Source organism: Haliotis asinina, chromosome 2, assembly GCF_037392515.1.
Source record: "Haliotis asinina isolate JCU_RB_2024 chromosome 2, JCU_Hal_asi_v2, whole genome shotgun sequence".
Taxonomy (NCBI): Eukaryota; Metazoa; Mollusca; class Gastropoda; order Lepetellida; family Haliotidae; genus Haliotis; species Haliotis asinina.
This window is the reverse complement of record NC_090281.1, coordinates 58,363,232-58,374,311: the sequence shown is the minus strand read 5'-3', so window position 1 is coordinate 58,374,311 and position 11,080 is coordinate 58,363,232. Positions and strand designations below refer to the sequence as shown.

The following is an 11,080-nucleotide window of genomic DNA, read 5'->3' as shown; positions in this document are numbered from 1 at the left end:
ATAATCTGTACAACATGTATGTACTGGAAGCTGATGGATCGGTTACAGACTGGAAATACGTGCTAAACAAACTTAAGACTTATAACAAAAGAGATGTCTTCAAGACTCCATGTGTCTACTCTCTCAAGTTTACGTGTCAAGATTCACATTAGTGTCTTGTAAAGAGGTTTCCCGCACATGCCGTTTCAAATAATATTTGATCAGGGTTGCATCATTACAAGTTAAAGTACAATTTTAATTTTTCATGGAACACGTGTCGAGGCCATCATAATTAATGTCACGGACATTACTGATATAATGTTTGTGTGCTCTCACTTGCCAGTCAGATCAAATATTTACACAATTTGCGCAGACAATATAATCGCCAGCTCATGTTCAAAAATGAGCAAGCGTTGTTCGAGTCCTGGTCAATAGATCCCCATCCTTGTCAGCTGGTCTGGGTAGTTGTCGAGAACCCAGGGAGATCAATGCATTGTACAATCACATCTCGTTGATGTAGGTCCTGTCCACGATGACGCTCATCCTTCACCCGCTGTCTCCCTCGGTACTGTTGATCCTTGGGGTATTCGTGCCAGGTAAAATCAAGACTAAACTCTGTACTACATGTTTCACTTTATGTGTAGCCAACGTATGATGTTAATGTAAAGTTAATTTGAGGGCGTTTAAACCAATCTTAGTTGATTTCATTCACAGTGCATCAGCCGAAAGTGGCGTGGGTTTTAAGAAACTTTACCAGTACAGAGATGTGCTTACGTGATTACGTGCAGTGGGTGTCATGAGAGGGGTGTAGTGCTGAGAGGGGTGTAGTGCTGAGATGCCATTGATGTCAAGAGAGGGGTTGAGATGGGTGTAGTGCTGAGATGCCATTGATGTCAAGAGAGGGGTGTAGTACTGAGAGGGGTGTAGTGCTGAGATGCCATTGATGTCAAGAGAGGGGTGTAGTACTGAGAGGGGTGTAGTGCTGAGATGCCATTGATGCCAAGAGAGGGGTGTAGTACTGAGAGGGGTGTAGTGCTGAGATGCCATTGATGCCAAGAGAGTGGTGTAGTACTGAGAGGGGTGTAGTGCTGAGATGCCATTGATGCCAAGAGAGGGGTGTAGTACTGAGAGGGGTGTAGTGCTGAGATGCCATTGATGTCAAGAAAGGGGTGTAGTGCTCAGATGCCATTGACATCATGAGAGGGGTGTAGTGCCGAGAAGGGTGTAGTGCTGAGATGCCATTGATACCATGAGAGTGGTGTAGTCTCAGATGCCATGAGCAGGGATTAGTGTTTAGGTACCATGGATGGTATAAGCAGGGGTTAGTGTAGTGCTGAGAGGGGTGTAGTGCTGAGATGCCATTGATGCCAAGAGAGGGGTGTAGTGCTGAGAGGGGTGTAATGCTGAGATGCCATTGATGTCAAGAAAGGGGTGTAGTGCTGAGATGCCATTGATGCCAAGAGAGGGGTGTAGTGCTGAGAGGGGTGTAGTGCTGAGATGCCATTGACGTCATGAGAGGGGTGTAGTACTGAGAGGGGTGTAATGCTGAGATGCCATTGATGTCAAGAGAGGGGTGTAGTGCTGAGATGCCATTGACGTCATGAGAGGGGTGTAATGCTGAGATACCATTGCTGTCATGAGAGGGGTGTAGTACTGAGAAGGGTGTAGTGCTGAGACGCCATGGATGCCATGAGAGGGGTGTAGTCTCAGGTACCATGAGCAGGGATTAGTGTTTAGGTACCATGGATGGTATAAGCAGGGGTTAGTGTAGTGCTGGCATGTCGTGATCACGTTGTTTTGACATGTTTGTTTTCTTGATATTACTGTCCCGCTGCCCTTGCACGGACACTCTGTCGTACTGGTAGTCATAGTCTATATTTCGTTATCCATGACGATGACGTTGGGATTGTCCAGAGCTGATGTTCCATCCACAATGACCACCGCACCGTTCATCTCCTGGCGATAATCTGAAGATATGGCCTCAAAGTTCGTACCCGTCAATGAGACCAGAGCACATGTACCAGCGTGAAAAACGATGAGGTGTTTACCTTTACCAGATGGAATAGTTGGAGCCTTCATGCATTTACCATCTGACGGTGGCCATCAGGCGCGTAGCCATCCCGATAGCTTGCAAAGCTTTATATTCCGATAGTATTGGGAGCTGTTCCAACTCTTTCATCAAACGTCATGTGTAAGCCCGTGCATTTTCCTTATAATGGTAGCTAGGCCCCTGGTTACATGTAACCCGTGGAGTGATTCATGTTCACCCAAGTCTCATCGATTTGTACTACCTGAAACCCTGTTCCAGGTATTCGTAAACGCTTCTGAGATAGTTTTACTTGCGGGTAAGGGTTGAATATCCCCTTGCTTTTTACCTAAACCCCATTTCATTGGGAGCAATGATACGAATAGTTCTAGGTTCAGAAATGGCATCATTCATCTCTTCCATGATGGTATGGAAGGTTGGTGGTATCTTCCAGTCATACAGCTTATCTACTGCTCTCCTTATGATCATCTTATCAAAGCTATCCAATTTGTGTTTGGGTCCTGGTTTTGCATTTGAGACGACCCCTCCTCCAGACTCGAATATTTACAGATCGCCGCCATATGGCTGGAACATTGCTGAATGCGGCGTAAAACTAAACTCACTCACAGATTATCAGTAGGTTATAACGGTACGAATACGCTAACAAGCAATAAACCGTTCCCTATATATTCTAGTCTTGGTGGACTGGCGATGTTACTCACTCACTCACTCCTTTTCACGTTTCACGTCACCCGACCAGGGAGACTGTACTTATTTCACACTACATAAACTGTAGATATAAATGGGAACAAACAGTTTTCTTCTATTTCCGACATAACTTTAGTCAGCGAGTCAGACCACCCGATCCTGTTAGTCACCTCTTACGACAAGCATTGCTGAGAACCGGTTCTAACCCGGATCTTCACAGGTCTCATTTACATGGAATAGAAATGCAGTCATAATAAGTTCTCCTTATACATGCAAGTGGTTAGTTATTTCTGTATTATGCTGCAGCGGCCAGTTATATCGTGTTCCCGCAAGAGGAACATGCAGATGCGAGGGATGTCTGCCTCGCCATTAACAAGGAACTTCTCACGGTCCAGTCGTTGGGGGAGAAGGCCACGCTGGATGAGTTTATCTCATCAAGTAACATGTAAGTTGGATCTCGTCCGTTTGAGTTCAGCTTCGATAGCATTCGTCACCAGTCGGCCATTTCCGCAACCTTCCTCTTGTCCGGAATAACACGAGATGGTCACGAGTGCTTCAATAAATTCTATTCAGTTTTATAAATCAGCTTTAAGGTTTGGAGATTAAATGTGATGGAAACGCTCGTGTCATATTAGAATAAAAAAATATTCAGTGTCAGCGCTATGATGTCTTAAAAAGGTGACCGCGACAACACTGACGTCGTTATTAAGATGAAATCGCGACAGCAACGGCCCTTTGAACATACTTATGTACCAACCATTCATCACGATTCTTTGTGTTTTCAGGGAAAGTGATCCGTGGGTTGACGTCACCTATGGCATAGAACTAGAAAAGCACATTCTTACTTCCGGAAAGGCGATCACGTGGTCACACTGGCTGAACATGTCCGCTCCCTTGGAGCCACAAGACGAGGCCACAAAGAGGTGCGTCAAAGTGGAGCGCAACACCAAGAACTCGTGGGTCTCTACCTTCTGCCATGACAGATACCTGGCTATATGCGGAGGTAACGTCCCAATCTCGCCATGTTTTTTTATTTTTATTTATTTCAAAAACAAACAAAAAAAACTCACCTAAAGTATTACAGCACATTGTTGTTTGTTTGAATTGCATTCACGTTGTCACTTCAATGTAAACTACGTGGCAAAAGACAGTAACACTTTTATAATATTTGCATAAGTAATGAAAACGATGGTACAGGTTTGAACGCAAGCAGCATGTCAAAACATTGATTACAGAACAGTCACGTTTCCTGTTTACTTGGTTCTGTCCTATTGCGCAGCTTAATGCACTAACCAGTCCAGTATTTTAGACTATGTCATTTAAGTGGATGCATAAATATTAATCAGTGTGATTTGATAAGTCTACGCAGTTGTATATTGCAACACTAAGCTACTTCTAATCCTAGTAAATACGTCGTACGACATGCTATGTCGTACAGCGAGCTCTGATAAACGGAAACCTGGAAATCGTGGAAATATCAGAACGAGGCTCTGCCGCTAGAAAAGTTTAGCGGTCTCTGACGGAACTGATATTACATCAACCTCATTGTGCGTTACAGAACTACGCTCAATAAGCGCAAAACAACACATAACAAGTTTAACCGGTGAGCCAGATGCATTGTAAATCGTTTTACGACCTCATCAGACAGGGGCAATCTGTGATTCCGTAGTTAAGGTATGCTGCCTCAACCTCGACATAAATTAGAGAATGACGGTGCAATTAAAGTTTAAAATTAAAATTCATTTGTAAATACCATTTTCTTATGAAACAAGGAACTGGAATTCAGTCTAACCAGAGTTGTTTGTGGTGTCAATTTACAGTTTCACACGAGAAAATTCGGATCGTCTGAAAAGTAGGTCATTGTCTGAATAGGTTAATGAGACTTATGTTTCGGTATGAGTACATTAACCAAAACGCAACAAAGCGATGGCCGCTGTGCTAATCAGACTCATCTGTTATGGTAACTTTCTTCACTTTTTCAGTGCATGCCCTGAGAGTTTTAAACTCCGCTTAACTCCGTCGAGTGCGTGAGTGAGTTTAGTTTTACGCCGCACTCAGCAATAATCCAGCTTTATGGTGGCGGTCTGTAAATACTCGGGTCTGGACCATACAATCCAGTGATCAGCAACATGAACCGAGTGTCAACCGAGTCAGTGAGCCTGACCACCCGATCCCGTTAGTCGCCTCTTACGACAAGCATAGTCGCCTTTTATGGCCAGCATGGGTTGCTGAAGGCCTATTCTATCCCGGAGACCTTCATGGGTTTTTAACTCCATTGAGTTAGATGTAATATAATAGTGGACGACAGCCACTCTGCCGTTTCAAACACAATACCGAGGAGATTGCTGAGTGCTGACTAGCTATCTGAGCATCAGCATCATTTTCACGTAGTGTCATGTAGCCACTACATTTTGAACATGGGTCGGTCGGTCGTGAAATAAAAAAACCCCAAAACTCAATAAAGACAAAATTATCTGAACATTCTTTGTGATTTTCATTTATTGTGATTCTTATTACAATTTCTTGCATTCTGTGGACTTGTGGCAGCGACAAGATAAACATTTTATATGACGAGGCTGGACGGTTTAGGTTGCACTAATGTACTCGTAGGTCATCAGCACAGCAGTGTTTCCAGTTTACCAGGATGATATCCCCATAAATAAAGTCATGTGTAAATTCCGCGCATTAGTCTTATCACAATCAATGTTCAAAAGTTTGAATCCCAGAATCGACCAAACAAGCAAACGCTTCGACCAACTATTCTAAAGCTCAGACACACATCGCGTTGTCAAAGAAGCAGGCACATTACCAAATTGTTCCTAGCGACAATATTTTCAGGCAATTAGAAACCGCGCCGTAAACAGGCATTTTTAAAAAATAATCGGTCAGGGCTATTGGTGGAGAATTCCAATACCTCTGCCTATACAAACGAGAGCTTTAACAATGTTTGTTAAAGATACGTGACTATCAATATCCGACTGGCAATGACGTTTATAAAATAAATGTTCCTGTTTGCTATATCGACAAGTGGTTACCGTGTGCACTGTTGTTGGAACACATCACTAGTTCATAAAACATCAATGACTAAACATTAGTGACGAGATCTTCAAAACAAATAAAACATTACGTGAGCTTTGTGTGTGGCTGTACCCCCATTAACACAGGTCAAGAAAGATACTGAGCCATGTTTTATCCAACTGCAACTCGGAGTTTCACGTTTTAGAGAAGTCTTTATAATTCATGGAGTAATTTACAGTGGCGACTTGTAGCAAACGCCCTGTAGTATCCACGTGTAGATTTTAAAAATCTTATTTAAAACACGACTAGGCATCTCGCGATAATCTCGGCGTTTTCAAACCAAATGGCGCCTCTCTTAGAATTATTTTTGTGTCCAACATTCAATAAACATTCTTGTGACATTTTACAGTTGATAAAATACTCAGTGTCAGTCTTTCAGAGCGGGTCTTGATATCTCTTTGGGACCACGTTTACAAAGGGACTGAACTCTTGTCATACTGTCTCGTCGTTTCTTACTGGTCGAATACATACGATCCGTTGCATGAAAGAGGGAAGTTTCTCTCAACTCGCTTTCGACAGTTTGAGAGCTTGTCAAAGTTGACACGACTCTGGTGTTCTCACATTGCAACTTTACAAGACGTTACAAGACGTCGTACCGTGAGAATGAACCTTCAGTGTCCATTCTACAAGCAAGCAGCTCCACTGCATTAAAAACCAGTATGGATCAAACAAGACGTTTACCCACCGCCCGCAGTGCTAAGAGCATACAGATTCCCCAGTCGTTTATCTGCTAACTCGGAATATATACTTGTACTAACATAAATTACACAATGTCATCCGAGAGCCTGAATTTTCAATGTAACGTTTTCATTCCAGAGCTAGGACTGTACTTCAATCTGTCGGTGATGTCGTACACTGAAGCCAAAGCGGCGTGTGCCGCGCAGGGCTCCGTCGTAGCCAAAGTACAGAACCAAGAAGAACTGGACGCCTTCGTGGACGTGCTCAACAATGCTTCCACGTACGTCGCTTGGGCGTACGCCTTAATTCAATGTCATACGATAGTTGTTTGGGATTGTTACATCAATAGGGAATCGTGGATTTCAAAGGCAACATTATCACAAGATAAGTGCCTTTTGGCGGCAGTGGTCAGTAACTACCAGGAGTCTGAACTGTTTACTTTGGACTTGTAGTTTGCAATTGGTCTATGTATCAGTTGGTGGATTTGGCAGATGAAAAATGCAAATCATTACGATAACTATCAGTATCATTTAGAGACTTGACACACACAGCACAGCCAGGCTGGTTAAACTGATGATCATAGAATGGAACACCGAGCGCTGTCCAGTCGAAGTTACCAAATACTTTTAGGAAATGTGAAGACTCCCCAACATTGCAGCCTTCTGCATTACCCAGAGAGTCCAAAAGGTTGGGGAAAGGTAGTTAGAAGGCCCTGGTTCAATTCTGGTCTGCCAATCCAACCCCCCCCCCCCCCCCCCCCCCCCTCGCAGTATTGCAGTATTACATAACACATTTACAATTACAGTTGTAACACGCACTGTGACTTAGAAATGTCTGCTGGGATATTTGTGTCGTGTTGATCTGGGTTTGTTACATAGCCTGTGTATTACGAAACACTATGTTGACCAGTGTTATTCATTACGTATTTAAATAGGGTTATGCATTCGGTACTGTTAATGGGCGGTGGTGTAGCCTAGAGATCACGCCGAAGGCCCGGGTTTGAGCCGTGCGTTGTACTATTTCAATAGACTTGTTTGAGAAACCTGAATGTCTGATATTAGAGGTTTCATCAGAAATTTTGTTGGAATATAGTTGTCGAAAGAGCAGTAACCTTCCTCAATATACAGTCGAAAGAAGATGAGTTACAATACCCTTTGTTGTCTGCCTTCTCTCGAAATGTTAAAAGGGAACACCAGAGAATGTCCATATTTAATAACTGGACGAGAGCCAGGCGAACTAGTGAGGATTATTTACATGAATGGATCTCTGTAAGCTAGAAGTGATACCAGATGTTCAAGAAAGGTTAACAGGGAGGTCACATGCTCTACTCATCCACAGTGTGAGACACTGCAGTGTTGTCGATGTTTGACTTACGGTCACGTTTTACTGAAAATCGTGGTCCTTTTTGTCTTCCCAGGATTGGCCTCCCCTGGCTTGGCATTGAGTCAAATAGCACAGGTTACGTGTTCAATGACGGAAGTGACGTCACGTGGTTCAAATGGAAGACGTTGGACTTCCGTGAACCAGACGGTCTGTCATGGAAACACTGTGTGGTGTATGACTACCAGTACCGGGGCTGGAAGACAGAACAGTGTACAAGAACTCATCCGGTCATCTGTCAAGAACGGAAAGGTTAGCAAACAATGGCATTTGTGTATCATCCCCATTCGCAACTACTCGCTTCTTTCCGTGACCTACAAGGAGGCACCTATCGTACGCAACCATTGCCACGAATAGAGGCAAACCAACCAAATCGCACCCATTTCGTAGTATGAAAATGGCGGCATCGTCGAACTTTTAAACTTTGATAAACTATGCAAAGCACAATCTAAACGTAAACTTTGGGAGCTAAATGATCAGCAACTTTCAACACTGAAACATATTTACAAAGACTCTGACTGTGTTGCTGTTTTGCCCACGGGATATAGGATATTCTTGGAACCATGTTTGGAAAATGAATGACCCGAGTAGTTACGAATGGTATTGTCCCAGTCTTTCTTAGCTCTGTTTTAAGTCTGCTTTAAGGAAACATTTTGATGACATGGACGTTTTGCTGAAATCGTGGAACGACGCGTCTGTTTCAATATCCTTTGTATATTGTAAATCATTTTTCGATCTCCACAATTCATCTCCCAGTTCGAATGATGATATTGATTTGTACCTCCTTGTCCAGTAGTTGGGGGAATATGTGGAACACATCTTAAATTGTTCGTAGACAAATATCATGAAACGTTTACGGTGATGTTTCCAACAAGCGAAACCAAAAGTCATCTTATTGATTTCTAGCTCGTTGTCCAGTAGTTGGGGGAATATCTGGGACACGTCTTGTATTGTACGTGGACAAATATCCTGAAGTTCACAACAAGGAGGCTGTGGAACTGTAAATTCCTATCTAGTTAATTCCTGTTATGATTATTTCCTCTGCACATGCGGTAGGTACAAGGTTCAAGGTAAGTGCAAAACTAACCGTTTACCCACCATTATTTATCCGCATGGTTCAATAAATTAGCGTTGTTAGTGATGTTAACCATATTGAAAATGACCGCTATACCGTTGAGCGTAATTGAATCACCATTGATCGCAGTACTGGTAATTGATTTATCGATTCGGGTTTAGTTATGTGATCAAACAAAGTATGTGTCTGTCAATAACTGCCAATTACTGTGGCTAGCGTAACGTCTTTCAAACAGCAAACACGTCACTAGGACGACCCCATTGCACGTGAAGCAGTGTTCACGTGACTAGCATCACCCGACGACTTTGCTGCGTTCAGTGATGAGAAATTTAAATAATTTTGCCAATATGGATTGATCTCGTTTTGTTTTACTTGCAGTTACTCCCAATTACCGGCTGTTACATACTGATGCCGATTTACCCTTGACGCCATCTTTTACCATAGGAATGGAAGTCCCCAACAAGTGTGCAATGTTATGTTACGACCGGTCTTGTACACATTTCACCGTAGATGACACAGAATGTCGTCTTTATTATGCCATGGCAACGCAGACGTGGACGCCGTTGGAGGGAGCTACGCTGTGGATTGAAGGGGAGCAACTCTAAGTTTCATTATGGCCCCAGACCACTCACGACACATCTTCCCGACACATATCGCAATTTAGTTTTTCACCTTTGACCCTTCAAGCCGCCCTTCCACTGTTAGAACAGTCACACTCTGTCGATTACTATCGTCAAAAGTGGAATGGGAAGTCCAGTCAGTTTTACAAAATCACCGTCCAGTGATACGAAATAGCCTCTGGCAGTGTAAGTGGCTAGTGAAACTCCAGTAGGGCATGTAAATATCTCTTGTCCCTGGCGCAAATGACTAATGGGGTCATGGGGTCATTTTGTAAATATACTGGACAAGATAAGCTATGGATATTGGTATTGTTATGACTGATATTTTATCAGTGTGTCAATGAATAAATGCATGATTATTCCTAATTTCAAAATTTACATGCATCCCTAACTAGTTTTGTCCAGTACATATCACTTTTGTTCGAGATGTGTTGGACGGTCTATGGTTACATGGTACTATGTCTGGTGTTTTAACGGCTTCCTGGTATGGTGTGTCTGTCGCTACGGTTTTATGTGTACAAGCGTCACTGATGATATTACTAGTTTAAACAGCATGTGAAGGAGAGCCAAGTCTGAGAAGTGGCAGTAAAATGACAAAGTATTCCCCCTGATACAGGGTTTATGGGCTACCGGGACATGGCTCTCTATTCCTATGTTTCTTTTAATTGTAACTAAAGAATCTATACGGTTGTCACGGGCAAATCCAACATCCTAGGACAAACGTATCCAAGTTGTTGAGAAAGCAAAACGCTTGCAAAGCACAGTTTATGTTGAATATGAACCTACATTTAATTACCTGTTACATGACCTAAGACAGCCCGTTCGGCCCTGTCACACCGAACACAATTTAAACACCAAGTGTACTTAATATAAACAATGTATAGCAAAATATGTTGATGCACAAAGACGGAATGTATATTATCATTGACCCCATCCCCTGTCACCAGTGTCCCGACTCGCCACTACAGGCTAATCACACCCGCCAAATGGCCTATAAATCAGTATGGAGAACAATATCGCACATATCCGCGTATTTATTGTGCACGATATATCAAATACTTCAGGACCGAACGCAGAATATCTTGAGCTATAAATCAAGGAAGACGTCAACTTGTTTGTATTTATCTGCATGTATATTGCCAATAGTGAATTCGTATTCAATTCCAAGCAATAATATTCTCGCTCTATGCACAGTAATAAAGTACCACGACAGATCATGTGGTCTGTACCATGCCTCCTCGTGGATGTATATGGCCGATAATGTCACAACCAGCTCTGTGATAGAGTGCTGTATACGGGCTATTCTCTGAAGCCCTAAATCCTCTCTTTGTATCAATGTGGATTGGCGGGACAATGTCGTTACCCAACTGGGTGTAAACTAGTGGGCGTTATTTTGCCACCACCTGCCATTATGTTCAGAGTGAAACGTGTACTTGTTTATGTCTTGTCATGTCTCCTGGATCACAGTCCGAAATTGGATATGCAACATATTTACGGTGAATGAGTTTGTGCAGTCAGTATTTTAGTCGATTATCC

At 42.9% G+C, this 11,080-nt stretch overlaps 1 protein-coding gene across 1 annotated transcript; it reads left to right on the top strand.

Moving 5' to 3' along the window:
- Positions 1 to 511: 511 nt before the first annotated feature.
- LOC137271912 (uncharacterized) lies at positions 512 to 9,529 on the top strand. The gene is made up of 6 exons (XM_067804296.1): positions 512 to 575; positions 3,020 to 3,158; positions 3,499 to 3,716; positions 6,608 to 6,749; positions 7,887 to 8,101; positions 9,303 to 9,529. The coding sequence occupies exons 1-6, from the start codon at positions 512 to 514 to the stop codon at positions 9,527 to 9,529; spliced, it is 1,005 nt and encodes a 334-aa protein (XP_067660397.1).
- The last annotated feature ends 1,551 nt before the right edge of the window (positions 9,530 to 11,080 follow it).

Coding starts and splice junctions, on each gene's coding strand:
- LOC137271912 (XM_067804296.1), top strand. CDS start 512: ATGACGCTCATCCTTCACCCGCTGTCTCCCTCGGTACTGTTGATCCTT. Junction 576..3,019: donor CCTTGGGGTATTCGTGCCAG/GTAAAATCAAGA, acceptor ATTATGCTGCAG/CGGCCAGTTATATCGTGTTC. Junction 6,750..7,886: donor GTGCTCAACAATGCTTCCAC/GTACGTCGCTTG, acceptor TTGTCTTCCCAG/GATTGGCCTCCCCTGGCTTG.